Source organism: Anomaloglossus baeobatrachus, chromosome 11, assembly GCF_048569485.1.
Source record: "Anomaloglossus baeobatrachus isolate aAnoBae1 chromosome 11, aAnoBae1.hap1, whole genome shotgun sequence".
Lineage (NCBI taxonomy): Eukaryota > Metazoa > Chordata > Amphibia > Anura > Aromobatidae > Anomaloglossus > Anomaloglossus baeobatrachus.
In genome coordinates, this window is record NC_134363.1 from 10,868,611 (window position 1) to 10,886,415 (window position 17,805).

The 17,805-nt window shown below is 44.6% G+C and overlaps 1 protein-coding gene and 1 long non-coding RNA gene across 2 annotated transcripts in view; one reads left to right on the forward strand and one right to left on the reverse strand.

Moving 5' to 3' along the window:
• The window catches only part of LOC142256698 (leucine-rich glioma-inactivated protein 1-like), an 18,426-nt gene extending 13,474 nt beyond the window's left edge, over nucleotides 1-4,952 (forward strand). The window contains exons 7-9 of the mRNA XM_075328548.1: nucleotides 1,023-1,201; nucleotides 2,799-2,963; nucleotides 3,510-4,952. Coding sequence (XP_075184663.1) covers nucleotides 1,023-1,201; nucleotides 2,799-2,963; nucleotides 3,510-4,363 — 1,198 coding nt within the window. The 3' untranslated portion in view covers nucleotides 4,364-4,952. The remainder of the gene's footprint in view (nucleotides 1-1,022; nucleotides 1,202-2,798; nucleotides 2,964-3,509) is intronic.
• On the reverse strand, nucleotides 4,838-17,188 carry LOC142256700 (uncharacterized). The gene is made up of 6 exons (XR_012727560.1): nucleotides 15,545-17,188; nucleotides 13,269-13,314; nucleotides 10,933-10,965; nucleotides 10,654-10,728; nucleotides 10,530-10,571; nucleotides 4,838-5,165 (listed from the first exon to the last, which is right to left on the reverse strand). It is a non-coding gene; the product is annotated as an uncharacterized LOC142256700 (long non-coding RNA).
• Nucleotides 17,189-17,805: the final 617 nt, after the last annotated feature.

The window sequence follows — 17,805 nt, forward strand, 5'->3', positions numbered from 1 at the left end:
GCTGTATAGCCCCCTTATCCTGGTATATAGCCCCATCATGCTGTATAGCTCTCTTATCCTGGTATATCGCCTCGATCATGCTATATAGGCCCATCATGCTATATAGCCCTCTTATCCTGGTATATCGCCCCCATCATGCTATATAGCCCCCTCATCCTGGTATATAGCCCCATCATGCTATATAGCCCCGATCATGCTATATAGCCCCCTCATCCTGGTATATAGCCCCATCATGCTGTATAGCCACGATCATGCTATATAGCCCTCTAATCCTGGTATATAGCCCCAATCATGCTATATAGCCCCCTCATCCTGGTATATAGCCCCATCATGCTATATAGCCACAATCATGCTATATAGCCTTCTAATCCTGGTATATAGCCCCGATCATGCTATATGGCCCCCTCATCCTGGTATATAGCCCAATCATGCTATATAGCCCCGATCATGCTATATAGCCCCCTCATCCTGGTATATAGCCCCATCATGCTGTATAGCCCCCTTATCCTGGTATATAGTCCCATCATGCTATATAGCCCTCTTATCCTGGTATATCCCCCCATCATGCTATATAGCCCCCTAATCCTGACATATAGCCCTCTAATCCTGGTATATAGCCCCGATCATGCTATATAGCCCCCTCATCCTGGTATATAGCCCCATCATGCTATATAGCCCTCTAATCCTGGTATATAGCTCCGATCATGCTATATAGCCCCCCTCATCCTGGTATATAGCCTCATCATGCTATATAGCCCTCTCATCCTGGTATATAGCCCCATCATGCTATATAGCCCTCTTATCCTGGTATATAGCCCCCTCATCCTGACATAGAGCCCCATCATGCTATTAAGCCCTTTCATCCTGGTATATAGCCCCATCTTGCTATATAGCCCTCTTATCCTGGTATATAGCCCCATCATGCTATAAAGACCCCTCATCCTGACATGTAGCCCCATCATGCTACACATACATAGACATTGTGTTCCAGGTTTGTAATGTTCTCGCTTTGTTTTCGGCAGAGATCTACGTGGGAATCCTCTACACTGCGACTGTCAGATTAAGTGGCTGGTGCAGTGGGCACATGGACCGGGGAAGAATGTGGCCATGTGGCCGCCATTACCGTGTGAGGAACCAGCGAAGTTCAAGGGGAAAGGCTTACACGAGCTCGACGACTCCGACTTCTATTGCGTGAGCACCAGTGAGTGACACTTAATATGGGGGGGGACTGTTATAATCACTGTGGACACCAGTAAGGGGCATCCCCTCGATAATCGATATTGCAGCTTGTATATGCTCATCCAGCTTTCCCTGACCCTGGAATGGCAAGTTGTCCTAATTAGGGTCATTTACATTAATGCATTTCTTTTCGCAGTAAGGAGCAGACGGGAAACTTTGAGCCGGGTTTTCCTACTACAAAGCTTTATAACACATTAATGGTTATCTGCAGGCATACACTATTACTCAGCTTTTCCAATTACAGCTAATGGGTACAGCTTATTCGCAACTGGGAAAGCTTGTATCGTCAGCTGCAACTGGGAAAGCTTGTATCGTCAGCTGCAACTGGGAAAGCTTGTACCGTCAGCTGCAACTGGGAAAGCTTGTACCGTCAGCTGCAACTGGGAAAGCTTGTACGGTCGGCTGCAACTGGGAAAGCTTGTACGGTCGGCTGCAACTGGGAAAGCTTGTACGGTCGGCTGCAACTGGGAAAGCTTGTACGGTCGGCTGCAACTGGGAAAGCTTGTACGGTCGGCTGCAACTGGGAAAGCTGTACGGCTGGCTGCAACTGGGAAAGCTTGTGCCATCGGCTGAAACTGGGAAAGCTTGTGCCATCGGCTGCAACTGGGAAAGCTTGTGCCGTCGGCTGCAACTGGGAAAGCTTGTACCGTCGGCTGCAACTGAGAAAGCTTGTATTGTTGGCTGCAACTGGGAAAGCTGTACGGCTGGCTGCAACTGGGAAAGCTGTACGGCTGGCTGCAACTGGGAAACCTGTATTGGCAAGCTGCAACTGGGAAAGCTTGTGCCGTCAGCTGCAACTGGGAAAGCTGTACGGCTGGCTGCAACTGGGAAACCTGTATTGGCAGGCTGCAACTGGGAAAGCTTGTGCCGTCGGCTGCAACTGGGAAAGCTTGTACTGTCGGCTGCAACTGGGAAAGCTTGTACTGTCGGCTGCAACTGGGAAAGCTGTACGGTCAGCTGCAACTGGGAAAGCTGTACGGTCAGCTGCAACTGGGAAAGCTTGTACCGTCGGCTGCAACTGGGAAAGCTGTACCGTCGGCTGCAACTGGGAAAGCTGTATGGTCAGCTGCAACTGGGAAAGCTTGTACCGTCGGCCGCAACTGGGAAGGCTGTCCCGTTGGCTACAACTGGGAAAGCTGTACGGTCGGCTGCAACTGGGAAAGCTGTACAGTCGGCTGCAACTGGGAAAGCTGTACAGTCGGCTGCAACTGGGAAAGCTGTACAGTCGGCTGCAACTGGGAAAGCTGTATGGCCGGCTGCAACTGGGAAAGCTGTATTGGCAGGCTGCAACTGGGAAAGCTGAACCATCTGCTGTAACTGGGAAAGCTTTATGGTCGGCCGCAACTGGGAAAGCTTGTACCATCGGTAGCAACTGGGAAAGCTGTAAAGTTGGCTGCAACTGGGAAAGCTTGTACCGTCGGCCGCAACTGGGAAGGTTAATGAGCTAATGTCCTATATTTTTTTTGCCATTATTATTTTGCAGTGACATATCCCAGGACAGACTGCATAATGTTGTTAGTTGGGTACTTGGTATGTAACCAGCATCTTTTCTTCCCCAGATATCATCCAGCGGTGGACATTTAAGCTTCCCTCCTTGTCAGTCAAAGCCTTTGAATATAACTCGGAGCATTACGTGGTGATCACGCACCCGTTCGAGGGCAGATGCACCTTCCTGGAGTGGGATCATGTGGCTTATCAATTCAGATACTACGATAGTATCAAAGGTGAGCGCTCCGGCCCAGGGAGGAGTCGGGTGATCATTGCTCTTATCAAGGGGATCATTTGGGGAAAATAATCATTTTTGTGAGGATTTGTTACATTTGTATCCGGTGTGGACAATCTTCTTACAAAATTCCAGAATGATGCCTGATACTACTAGGACTGGAGTTGATGAATTTAGCTCACAGGGGATTGTCTAGACTGGATACATTGTAACAAATCCTCAGCTGTTGGAATTATTAGGCTTAGTCCAGACATGACAGGATTAACATTTTACTAGTTTCCATGATCCTTTGGGGTTTTTTTTTTTTTTTTTTTTTAGCCAATACCAGCCTCTTATAACTTTTACATTTCCAGGCTCCACCCCTGAGTAGCTTGGTTTCATTTGCATATTAGGCACCACCTTCCAGGAGCTTCATTCCACTAGAATTCCTCCCTCTCTCGCCCCCTATTGTGAAATGTCTCTATTTTTTAGAGGTTTGTGAGGGATGACTTGTAGACCACACTATATGGTTATGGTCCTTACTTGTCTTCTTGCTTTGACCCCTCAGGTATCTCCGTGGTCTCCTGCTTGCCGCTAGTTATTGGTAAGCAGCTCTTCGTTGTGGTGGGCCAGCTTTATGGTGGCACCTCAGTTTACCGTCGGGACCCCTCACCTGGGAGCCCATCTGCCTTCCATCGTTTCCAACACTTCCCCGATATCCGAAAACCCAACGACATTGAAAGCTTCACCTCTGCAGAAGGTGAGCACTACTTCATCATAGCGGACAGCGCCAAATCTGGAGCCAGCACATTGTATCGATGGGATGGTCGTGGTTTCTACCCTCAACAGCAGCTCCCACGATGGTACCGGGACACCGATGCTGAACCCCTTATGCTCTCTGGTTCTCCACACCTCATCATGAGCAGCGGTTCCCAGAGGCCCCTTGTGTATCGGTTCGAGAACAAGCAGCTGGAACGTCTTACGGATATTCCAGAAGCATGGGACGTCTATGCTGTCAAGCACTTCACGGATGCAGAAGATGGCATCTTTGCCTGTTTGGTTCGCTATATGGGTGACTCATCCCTCGTCCGGTGGGATGGCTCTATGTTTCGGCAGCTCCAGCAGTTACCATCCAGAGGGTCCCATGTCTTTCAGCCGCTGTTGCTTGGCCAACGATGGCATGCTCTTCTTGGGAATGACTTTGGCTATACTTGGGTCTACCAGCTGGAGAAATGGAAACACTGGGAGATCGAGGAGACAAACGATAAGGAGGGGCCGATCGGACCTCTGGTGCCAACGCAAGAACTCAAAGTCCTAGAGGCTCGAGCGTTCACTTCTGTCAAGGTCCGGGGACGGCAGTTCATTTTTGTAGCCAGTTTTGGAGGGGACTCTGTGGTGTTTGAGTATGTGGAGAAGGAGTGAAAAGGACACTAGAGAAGCTGAGCTGCTCCTCAAGGGCAGAACCAAAGACTGTGATTGGTGGGACAACTATTTTTAGTATTACCCAAAGTCCCCAAGTTAAGAGGTCACAATAGAGACCAGCGATGATGTGGATTATGGTTTGGTTCATGTGTAACAGGTCAGAAGAGTCTATAATTTTTTATTTTTACTAATGGTTTGAACTCCAGTGTCCAATCCCACCCCATCTGTGAGCCTCTGTCCTCTATATTACATACTTGTGGTGCCACCGTGCGGCTCTACCTCTGAGACACGAGCATCTCGTGGCTCATTGTCCTAAAACACAGAAGATGTGATACTTCCCCCATTAATTTTTTTTTCTACAGTTGGCAGGTGTATAAAGTCATGTGACCACTAACTCCGCCCCTGAGGAACATCATCAGTATAAAATGATGGGATGATCATAGCAGCATAAGTGAAATCTCATCATCCCGCCTGCAAGTTTAACCTTTTATTACAACGGAATTGTAACCAATGACAGATGTGAATGTAACATGTAAATGATAATTATCTCATAATCATACAATAAACCAAAAGTGTAAATCCAGCTTAACACGGGCCCCACTTCAATATTGCTTGGACCATGTGATATTGTATTGGTATCATATTTATGAACTATTACGATTTAATCTCCGCCATTTTTTTAAAAAAAGTTTTTATCCAGATCACTATTATACAATCGTGGCCAAAAGTTTTGAGAATGCCTGAAATTTTGGATTTCACAGTTTGCTTCTTCAGTGGTTTTCGATCTTTTAGTCGGATGCTCCTGTGGATAATGAACAAATATCAGCAATTCGTAAGCTTTTAAGCTATTGAACAAATGTATCAAGTTTATGTTACATAGTTACATAGTTACTTAGGTTGAAAAAAGACCTAGGTCCATCTAGTTCAACCTTCATCCACCAGTAAAGAGTTAATAAAAAATAAGGGTGAAGACTGCAAATATTAAAGGGGTTGTCCACTGTAATATTGATTGCCTATCCTTAGGATAGATCATCAATGTCAGATTGGCTGCAGTGCGACAGTAAGAACCCCCACCAATCAACTGTACACGGTCCCAGCGGCGGCAGCAGGCAGCCAGAAATGCTCAGTTTTGGATCTTCCCTATCTTGTGATAGCGGCCGGTTACTGCACATCCGCATCCTATTGATTTGAGTGGGAGACGGATGTGCAGTACCCATCCGCAGCCACTATCAGAAGCTCCGGAACTGAGGATTTCTGGCTGCCTGTTGCCGCTTCCGGGACCGACTACAGCTGCTCGGTGGGGGTTCAGGGTGTTGCACCCCAGCCGATCCAACATTGATGACTTCTCCTAAGTATAGGCAATGTCAGATCAGCTGGGGTGCAACACCCTGAACCCCCACCGATCAGCTGTAGTCAGTCCCAGAAGCGGCAGCAGGCAGCTGGAAATGCGGAGCTGCCCTGTCTTCTGATAGCGGCTGTGACCAGCTACTGCCCATCCACCTCCCACTCAAATCAATAGGACACCGATCGCAGACAGGGCAGCTCCGAAACTGAGAATTTCTGGCCACCGGGAAAAGCTGATTAGTGTCGGATGCCAGCCAATCAGACATTGATGACTCCTCCTAAGGATAGGCAATCAATATTAAAGTAGTGGACAACCCCTTTAAGACTTCTGCCCTTCACTCCGGCAGCTGGATATCGGCTTCTGGGCAGATCCTGTCTCATCAGTGCTGGGACATTATCACAATTTCGAGGTTTTTATTTGTCCACTAACGTGGACAATGTGGAGACGATGCTTTCCCTGACATGATGGAAACCAGGTTACAAAACAATAGTGTCTTGGGGAGAACAATATTGAAATTTTGGGTTCACGACCAGGAAAGTCCCCAGATCTCAGTCCCAGTGAGAACCTCTTAATCTTCAAAAAGAGATAAAACCCAGAAATCGTGATAAACTCCGAGCGCTGATGAGACCAGAACGGGTCATCAGTCAGGATGTGCCCAGAAGCCGATATCCGACCGCCGGGGTGAAGGGCAGAAGCCTGGAGATGTCAGGGGCAGGGCTGGGAATATTCAGACTCTACAGAACCTTCATGTATTTGTCAATAAAATGTAACAACTTATGGAATGTTTACAATTGTTCTTCAGTAACCATAACAACAAATAGTTGCCAACTCAAGGGAACTTTTAATATAAATCTCTCAAGAACGTCAAAACCTTTGAAGAGATAGACAATGCGGGAATCCTGATCTGCAAGAAAAGTATCACACAAGACTAGGAACTGTGCGGATTAAGTTCTGTGCATTTCAAGGTTCTTCTGGAAACCTGTATTCACAAAATGATCAACTCGTACAAACTTTGCAAATCCATGTATTTACACCAAAACTAAAGTGTAAGGCCAATCAGGAAAACAACAAAAACAGCATGGCCAACAGGTGGCAGTAGAGGTTTTATTATCCTTCATTTTGCAGCAGGACCACTAGGTGGCAGTAGAGGTTTTATTATACATCATTTTTCAACAGGACTACTAGGTGGCAGTAGAGGTTTTATTATCCATCATTTTGCAGCAAAACCACTAGGTGGCAGTAGAGGTTTTATTATCCTTCATTTTGCAGCAGGACCACTAGGTGGCAGTAGAGGTTTTATTATCCTTCATTTTGCAACAGGACCACTAGGTGGCAGTAGAGGTTTTATTATCCTTCATTTTTCAAGAGGACCACTAGGTGGCAGTAGAGATTTTATTGGCCTTCATTTTGCAGCAGGACCACTAGGTGGCAGTAGAGGTTTTATTATCCATCATTTTTCAACAGGACCACTAGGTGGCAGTAGAGGTTTTATTATCCTTCATTTTGCAGCAGGACTACTAGGTGGCAGTAGAGGTTTTATTGGCCTTCATTTTGCAGCAGGACCACTAGGTGGCAGTAGAGGTTTTATTATCCTTCATTTTACATCAGGACCACTAGGTGGCAGTAGAGGTTTTATTATCCTTCATTTTTCAACAGGACCACTAGGTGGCAGTAGAGGTTTTATTATCCTTCATTTTACATCAGGACCACTAGGTGGCAGTAGAGGTTTTATTATCCATCATTTTGCAGCAGGACCACTAGGTGGCAGTAGAGGTTTTATTATCCTTCATTTTTCAACAGGACTACTAGGTGGCAGTAGAGGTTTTATTATCCTTCATTTTGCAGCAGGACTACTAGGTGGCAGTAGAGGTTTATTATCCATCATTTTACAGCAGGACCACTAGGTGGCAGTAGAGGTTTTATTATCCATCATTTTACAGCAGGACCACTAGGTGGCAGTAGGGGTTTTATTGGCCTGCATTTTGCAGCAAGACCACTAGGTGGCAGTAGGGGTTTTATTGGCCTGCATTTTGCAGCAGCACCACTAGGTGGCAGTAGAGGTTTTATTATCCATCATTTTACAGCAGGACCACTAGGTGGCAGTAGAGGTTTTATTATCCATCATTTTACAGCAGGACCACTAGGTGGCAGTAGGGGTTTTATTGGCCTGCATTTTGCAGCAAGACCACTAGGTGGCAGTAGAGGTTTTATTGTCCTTCATTTTACATCAGGACCACTAGGTGGCAGTGGAGGTTTTATTATCCATCATTTTGCAGCAAAACCACTAGGTGGCAGTAGAGGTTTTATTATCCTTCATTTTACATCAGGACCACTAGGTGGCAGTGGAGGTTTTATTATCCATCATTTTGCAGCAAAACCACTAGGTGGCAGTAGAGGTTTTATTATCCTTCATTTTTCAACAGGACCACTAGGTGGCAGTAGAGATTTTATTGGCCTTCATTTTGCAGCAGGACCACTAGGTGGCAGTAGGGGTTTTATTTTCCTTCATTTTACATCAGGACCACTAGGTGGCAGTAGAGGTTTTATTATACATCATTTTTCAACAGGACTACTAGGTGGCAGTAGAGGTTTTATTATCCTTCATTTTGCAGCAGGACTACTAGGTGGCAGTAGAGGTTTTATTATCCATCATTTTGCAACAGAACCACTAGGTGGCAGTAGAGGTTTTATTATCCATCATTTTGCAACAGAACCACTAGGTGGCAGTAGAGGTTTTATTATTCATCATTTTGCAGCAGGACCACTAGGTGGCAGTAGGGGTTTTATTGGCCTGCATTTTGCAGCAGGACCACTAGGTGGCAGTAGGGGTTTTATTGGCCTGCATTATGCAGCAGGACCACTAGGTGGCAGTAGAGGTTTTATTATCCATCATTTTGCAACAGGACCACTAGGTGGCAGTGGAGGTTTTATTATCCATCATTTTGCAACAGGACCACTAGGTGGCAGTAGAGGTTTTATTATACATCATTTTTCAACAGGACTACTAGGTGGCAGTAGAGGTTTTATTATCCTTCATTTTGCAGCAGGACCACTAGGTGGCAGTAGAGGTTTTATTATCCTTCATTTTGCAGCAGGACCACTAGGTGGCAGTAGAGGTTTTATTATCCATCATTTTGCAGCAGGACCACTAGGTGGCAGTAGAGGTTTTATTATCCTTCATTTTGCAGCAGGACCACTAGGTGGCAGTAGAGGTTTTATTATCCTTCATTTTGCAGCAGGACCACTAGGTGGCAGTAGAGGTTTTATTATCCATCATTTTGCAGCAGGACCACTAGGTGGCAGTAGAGGTTTTATTATCCTTCATTTTGCAGCAGGACTACTAGGTGGCAGTAGAGGTTTTATTATCCTTCATTTTGCAGCAGGACTACTAGGTGGCAGTAGAGGTTTTATTATCGATCATTTTGCAACAGAACCACTAGGTGGCAGTAGAGGTTTTATTATTCATCATTTTGCAGCAGGACCACTAGGTGGCAGTAGGGGTTTTATTGGCCTGTATTTTGCAGCAGGACCACTAGGTGGCAGTAGAGGTTTTATTATCCATCATTTTGCAGAAGGACCACTAGGTGGCAGTAGAGGTTTAATTATCCTTCATTTTGCAACAGGTCCACTAGGTGGCAGTAGAGGTTTATTATCCTTCATTTTTCAACAGGACCACTAGGTGGCAGTGGAGGTTTTATTATCCTTCATTTTTCAACAGGACCACTCGATGGCAGTGGAGGTTTTATTATCCATCATTTTGCAGCGGGACCACTAGGTGGCAGTAGGGGTTTTATTGGCCTGTATTTTGCAGCAGGACCACTAGGTGGCAGTAGAGGTTTTATTATCCTTCATTTTTCAACAGGACCACTCGGTGGCAGTGGAGGTTTTATTATCCTTCATTTTTCAACAGGACCACTAGGTGGCAGTAGAGGTTGTATTATCCTGCATTTTGCAGCAGGACCACTAGGTGGCAGTAGGGGTTTTATTGGCCTGCATTTTACAGCAGGACCACTAGGTGGCAGTAGGGGTTTTATTGGCCTGCATTTTGCAGCAGGACCACTAGGTGGCAGTAGGGGTTTTATTGGCCTGCATTTTACAGCAGGACCACTAGGTGGTGCTGCAGCATCAGTGACGACCACCCTGTAGCACAAAAGCAGAGCGCTAATGTCCAGCAGGTGGCACCACAATTCCTGTTCCTCAGGTTGACCACTAGGTGGCACTGCACAACCTACATTTTTCTCCTTTCTGCTGCACTTTCACTTTACTCATCTCTCCCATATCTGTGAATGGCACAGGTGTCTAGTTATTCAGTAAGAACACCAAAAGTCCAAATTCATGGGCATATATGACATTCACCGCTGGAATAGGAAGGTGCCAATTTTTAAAGGCAACCAGTCTGACAGATGAATTCCACATCGTATAGTCGGTGTTCGCCTCCAGCAAAGTGAACGTTTATACAAGTATTTCAATAGTGAACAATAACAAGCGTATAAGATCCATGCCAGCAATCAACATAGATACCCAAAGCCGACGGCAGATCTAAGGCATGGGCATCGCAATCCCTCCAAGAAACCCAAAAAATGGTGGAATCCAAAAAGCTGAAGATCCAACGTCAAATCTGTCTTCAGGCGTCACTCTGTGAATAAGGATGAGATTAGTGTATGGGAATGCTGAGAAAACCTATAAGAAGCCCCTTACTATAAGGGGTCACTTATATATCACGTCTTCTACTCCAGCCACATCTAAAGCTGCATTATCAGTTCCACTGGAGAATATGAGAATATGTTCGCTGTGGCTTTAAGACCTGGGGGGTTCACTTACTTTGCATTTCTTTTTTCTTCCTATTGAACAAGTTAAAATCAGCTGAAAAATGATAAGAAATGACATGAATATATAATGTACACGTGTATGATGTCATCGTTTCTTATCTGATGATGTCACTCACATAGAAGGACAATACTTCCGACGGTCAACATGACCCCAGCAAAGACCAAGCCGCCCATCCGGAGACTCCAATCATCTGAGGAGAGACCGAGGGGGGGTCGTTAATAATCATATTGCTGCAGATTATACCCCAATATACATATAGGAATGTCTAACTTAATCCCCCCAATATTTTCCAGCCCTGCCCTCTATATACAGTGGGGGCAGAAACCATTCAGTGACAAGGAGCTGGTATAAACACATGTAAAGCGCTATAATAATAAACTATATAATTACTCACCATAGTGGAAACGATCATGTTCTGCTTCACAACCTGCAGGGGGAGACAGCGAGTCAGAGGTTTACCCCACAGAAAGGCTCAGCCATCCATTACCCTGCACCCTGGGGTCTATCACTATTCACGTGTCTGCTATCTGTTAGAACGGATCCGTTGACCAAAAAAAAAAAAAAAAAAGTCCTGCAAATACTTGTCCATTTTGAAAAAATTGAGTTTTGCCGATTTATATATATATAATTTTATTTTTTTTATTTTTATTTTTTTTTAACATTGGAGTTTATGGAAAGCAGATCCATTACCTGATTACTATTTAGCCATGTTTTTTTATATATATACAACCCCTGGCTCTGAGAATGCTCATTCAGTTGTTTACTTTTGTATAATAAAAGCCGATCACACAAATGGCGACTTTCTGGCTTTAAGAAACACTGAAAAAAAATCATGAAAACATAATGTGCAGCCAGTAACTGTTACTTTTCAAGACCAAACGGGGGAAAATTATGGAATCACCCTGTAAATTTTCATTCCCAAAACTAATACCTGCATCAATTAAGATCTGCTCATTAGTCTGCATCTAAAAAGGAGCGATCACACCTTGCAGAGCTGTTGCACCAATTGGACTAACATGAATCATGTCTCCAACACGAGAGATGTCAAATGAAACAAAGGAGAGAATTATCAAACTCTTAAAAGAGGGTAAATCATCACACAATGTTGCAAAAGATGTTGGTTGTTCACAGTCAGCTGTGTCTAAAATCTGGACCAAATACAAACAACATGGGAAGGTTGTTAAAGGCAAACATACTGGTAGACCAAGGAAGATATCAAAGCGTCAAGACAATTGCAACTGTGACAGGAACACCAGCTTCCCAGGAGACCATACGTGAAAGTCCTGTGCCAATGTTAATCAACTAATCATTGAAAAATGGGAGCCTGGGCAGCCCAATAGTCCTATATGTGTTATTAACCATGCGCTTAAATGAAAGCAGTTGATCTATTTTCACTTGTGGGCATCACATCAATAGTAAATTCCCATATAATAAATATAAATAAATACATATATACCCTTTTATGTGAGATGCTCCAAAAAGGTGCAGAAGTACATAAGTGCACATATACACTGCACCATGCATGAAGAGCATGGAAAACACATTCAGGGCACACAACTGCACATCCCATTTAAGTCAAAGTAAGGCATACAGGGAATTAAAGCATAACATCCAGAGTGGATTACATCAACCTGAGAAGCGGTGTCCGATGCAGTGACCCACACACTCCGACACGTGTTTCGCTGTCACTTTTTCGAGGAGCATCTCACATATATACCCTTTTATGTATTTATTTATTATATGGGAATTTACTATTGATGTGATGCCCACAAGTGAAAATAAATCAACTGCTTTCATTTAAGCGCATGGTTAATAACACATATAGGACTATTGGGCTGCACAGGCTCCCATTTTTCAATGATTAGTTGATTAACATTGGCACAGGACTTTCACGTTTGGTCTCCTGGGAAGCTGGTGTTCCTGTCCCAGTTGCAATTTTGGCATGTATTGGGATTTAGTGAAATTTTCTGTCCGTGTCCCTCTGTTTAATCGGTGCCTTTATGCTGATTTTAATTATTTTAATGAATATCAATAAAGATTAAAAGAATAAAGATTGTTTTTTTAATATTAATTTTTTGTCACTCCCTTTGATTTGGTCATCCATTGATGTCCAAAAGTTAAGTTTGAGATATCTATCTATCTATATCTATATCTATATATTATATATATATATATCTCAAGCACAACTTTTGGACATCAATGGATGACCAAATCAAAGGGAGTGACAAAAAATTAATATTAAACTATTTATTGATATTCATTACAATACTTTAAAATATAAAATGTATATATTATATATTATAATATAATATAATAAAATATATATAAAATTATATTATATATAATATATAAGTATAATTTTATATATATTTTATATATAATATATAAAATTATATCTATATCTATACCTATATATCTATATATATATATCTCTAGACCTCGCTATACATAACACCCCTCAAAAAAAAAAAAAAAAAAGTGTCAAAAAACAATCTGTGGCCACAAAATAGTAGCAATAAAATGACATTTCAACACAAAAAACCCATGTATACAGGTTCATCAATGGAAAAATAGTTACCAGTTTTGGTAAATGGTGACATCTATATCATATATTGAATATTATATGACTCAATATAATAATGAAAAAAAAAAACCACTAAGATCTGCATTTCCACCGATCACCACTAGATGGCAGACATGCAATTGTAATCTATACAATGTATCACTTACCTGTAAATTGAATTGCACTGAGGATCAGCAAACAGCGCTGGAGACCCTGAAATATCGAGGAGAGGTTATACAGGGGTGTAATATATTCCTATTAATAATGTACATTACACGGCTCTGGTCTCCATGATATACAATCTGATTGGCAGATGGTGGGATCATGAGTTGTCAGAACAGATAATGGCGTATCAGGACATGGTGGTAGCAGAGGAGCGGTGGCACGAGGGGGCTAGGACCTCGTGTCATACCATCTCTGTATCTGAAACTTGTCCTTTTTTGTCAGATGTGACGCTGCTCTATACAGTGAATGTCACAGAGCTGAAATACCACAACCAACCTGTGCATGGGGGGGGCGCTGTTTTACTGCCTTGTGTTAATATACTCCAATTTTTTAACAAGCTGTGTGTTACTAACCTTCTGCCAGTAGGGGGCGCTCTGTACAGCTTCAGGAGTCCGATACAGCTGCATTTCCTTATCCATATATCATCTATATACCGTAGAAAGTCCTGCACATATCGCCCCCTAGTGGTACCAACCACAATAGTTTTGGTTGTATACGCCATTCAGAGGGGGCAGCGGGACGTAGTCGATAGACGCAGACGTCAGAAACAATCGCAGTTCTCAGATTCATTCAGGGCAAAAAAGCCGAATATCTGATCAAATTTACTGAAAGTGAAAAATCAGATTATTTTCTCCAGACAAATATGCAGCAGAACCCCCCCCCCCCCCCCCCCACTGCAAAAACACCAGGTGTGAACAAAGCCTTAAAGGGGTTCTCTACCTAATTATCAGCGGTATGGCAGGTGGCAGAACTGGTGAGACAAGTCTATAGGAGCGAAGTTTGACGTCACCGAGGGCGAAGAGAACGCGAGGAGCCGGCGGTGATTAAGAGACGGAGCCCAGACTGGGCAAGTAAAGGTCATTAATGGGACACATTACCAAACGCAGAGCAATCGTTGTCGCAGGGGAGGTGATCGGGTACGGGGGGGGGGGGTTCAGGGATCCGAGGACCTCAGCCAGTGGCATATCGCTAATGGAAGCAGGGGACGCAACCATTATGGGGCCCATGAGTCAGGGAGGCTCGGTCCTAGCGCTATATGAGGATAGCCAAGATGGGGGACAAAAATACAAGCTTGGGATGGGAAAGTTGGGTGCTGAGGGAATGAGGCTGTTTCCCTCAGCACCCAGCTTTCCCATTCTTTCCTACACATCTTTAACTCTGCGTGCAGCTTTCCCATGCTCTGAAATCCCTGAGCACCCAGCTTTCCTATATTCTGATATCTATCTTTCTATCAGCACTCAATGTCCCCATGTTTTGCTATACATCTTTCCCTCAGCACCCAGCTTTCCCATGCTCTGGAGGAGGAGGGGGGGGCCCCAGGTTCAAATGTTGCACCAGGGCCCATTGAACTCTAGTTATGCCACTTCACATTACCTCGAGTGTCAATGAAATTATCCTGCCCCCCGAGTGTCACTATCCCGTACCCCCAGTGCAGCATCATTATCCTGTACCCCAAGTGTCATTATCCTGTACCCCCAGTGTCAGCGTCATTATCCCGTACCCCCAGTGTCAGCGTCAGTATCCCGTACTCCCAGTGTCAGCGTCATTTTCCCATACTCCCAGTGTCAGCGTCATTATCCTGTATCCCCAGTGTCATTTTCCTGTACCCCCAGTGTCATTATCCTGTACCCCAGTGTCAGCGTCATTATCCTGTACCCAAAGTGTCAGCGTCATTATCCTGTACCCCCAGTGTCAGTGTCATTATCCTGTACCCCCAACGTCATTATCCTGTACCCCCAGCGTCAGTGTCATTATCCTGTACCTCCAGCGTCATTATCCTGTACCCCCAGTGTCAGCGTCATTATCCTGCACCCCCAGTGTCATTATCCTGTACCTCCAGCGTCAGTATCCTGTACCTCAGTGTCAGCGTCATTATCCTGCACCCCCAGTGTCATTATCCTGTACCTCCAGCGTAATTATCCTGTACCCCCAGTGTCAGTGTCATTATCCTGTACCCCCAGTGTCAGTGTCATTATCCTGTACCCCCAGTGTCAGTGTCATTATCCTGTACCCCCAGTGTCAGTGTCATTATCCTGTACCCCCAGTGTCAGTGTCATTATCCTGTACCCCCAGTGTCAGCGTCATTATCCTGTACCCCCAGTGTCAGCGTCATTATCCTGTACCCCCAGTGTCAGTGTCATTATCCTGTACCCCCAGTGTCAGTGTCATTATCCTGTACCCCCAGTGTCAGCGTGTCCTTGACTCGTCCTTCCCTTACCTTGCAGGACATGGCGGAGGCTTCTGCCGGTGGCCGCTCTGGAGGAGGATCTGATCTCCGTTGGTCTTTGGATCCTTTATAGGTTTTCACTGTTTTGACTCCAAACAGAACACAAGATGGAACCAGAAAGAGCAGAAAACGGAGGAGCAAATCAAGTCCCCGAGATGCAGGAAGAGCGGATATAACAATCCCCGGCGCAGACTAGTACGGGGTGGATATTAAGGATATCACTACAGTGCGGCACCGGCACCCATCATGGCCAAGACGTGACATAACCCCAATATTGATGGAGTGTAAAGGCAATAATTAAAAGTGCAGATTGAAAGTTCCCAAAATATTGCTCAAATTAGTATTTACCTAATATAAAGTCTACACTTTCTCCTGTACCTGGGGGGTGGATCCAGAGGACCCTCATTAGCCGAGCCTACACCTCACCCCCTGACCTGTCTGCGCTGGCGCCGGATTCCAGAACCCATAGACGAGAGACCCTAACATATATTATCACATTTCAACCACAGGATTGCAGAGAAGATAATCCCTCCGCACCTTAGGACGTGTCCATGGACGACCCCCGTGGGCCGAGCAGCCAGGATGGTCCGGAATGATACAAAGTATCAAGGACAATGAGGACATTGTGCGGCCGGGAACGATACAATAATATGCGGATCGTAACCGGTTCAGCCACTTTTCATCCATCGCTGAAAATTCTGAGCAGAGTTACAATTTTGTTTTTCTTTTTACATGAAGTTTGTAAATTTCTCGTTGCAGAATATTTATCAATAAAATGATACATTTTATACACAGATGGATAGTTCTTAAAAGGGACAGTAAAGCTCAAACTTCCTTATTTCATATATTTCTGGGCCAAATTCTTTGGTTCTTGTTACAGAAACCGTACACCACTTGGCAATGCAACACCCGCCCCGAAAAAAAACTGGCCTGTCAAAGTCCATCACTCATCTATGCACTGCTAAGGGTATTTCTGACTTACACTAAACAACTCAGAAATGCCACATAAAATCCCCGTACTAGCAAAACCATACATCAATTCAAATATAGGGTCACTTGTGGGGGAGCTTCTACTATTTTGGCACCTCAGGGGCTCTGCAAATGTTATATGACATCCACAAACTATCCCATCCAAATCTGTGCTCCAAAAGGTCACACCTTCCATTTGAAGCTTGACAGTGCGCCCAAACAGTAGATTTCCACCACATATGGGGTATCGGACTCCAAAGAAATTGTATAACAGATTTTGGGGTCCCATTTTCTCTACCCTTGTGAAAAAAGTGGGGCTAAAGCAATGTTATTGTGGAATTTTTAAAATGTCACGGCTCAACGTTATACAATTCTGTGAAGCACCTGGGGATTCACCAAACATCTATATAAATTCCTTGAGGGGTGCAGATTCCAAAATGGTCACTTGTTGGGGGAATTCCACTGTTTACGCACCTCAGAGGCTCTTCAAAGAAGACACTGTGTCCGCTAACTATTGCAAACGATTGTGCATTCCAAAAGTCAAATGGTGCTCCTTCCCTTCCGAGCTCTGCCGTGCCCCCAAACAGTAGATTTCCACCACATATGGGGTATCCCTGTACTCAGGAGAAATTTTATGGTATATTTTCTCCCATTACACTTGTGAAAATGCAAAATTTTGGGCTAAAGCAACATTTGTGATGGGAAAAAGTACAATTTTTCATTTTTTTTCTTCCATATTGCTTAAAATCCCGTGAACCATCTAAAGGGTTAAAAACTTCCGGGATGTGGTGTTGAGCACTTTGAGGGGTGCAGTTTTTAGAATGATGTCATTTTGGGGTATTTTCTGTTAGATAGACCTTTCAAAGTCACTTCAAGCGTGATGTGCTCCCCAGAGGCGGAACAATCGCAGTCACAGGGGGTCACAATCGTGACTGGGCTCGGGGTTCAGGGGGGATCAAAGTACCTCAGCCACTAGGACCCCCCCCCCCCCGCTGAGGAACGCACTTTCAATTGAATCGGTATCGCAGATGCAGATACAATAGAAAGCATAGATGAAAGGGAGGGCGGAGCAGTCCCTGTCATCATTCTCCTGCTGTGTCTGCGGCGCTTTGACGTGTCAGCACACCGAAGCATGATGACATCAATACTGCGCGCCACTGTGCTGAGATGTGCAGAGCTGCAGAACAGTGGACCCGCTGAGAAGACTGGAGCAGTGGGGAACAAGGAGAAGTGAGTATGTACTTAATTACGGTGGCCAGATGACTATGGGGATGCATTAAACA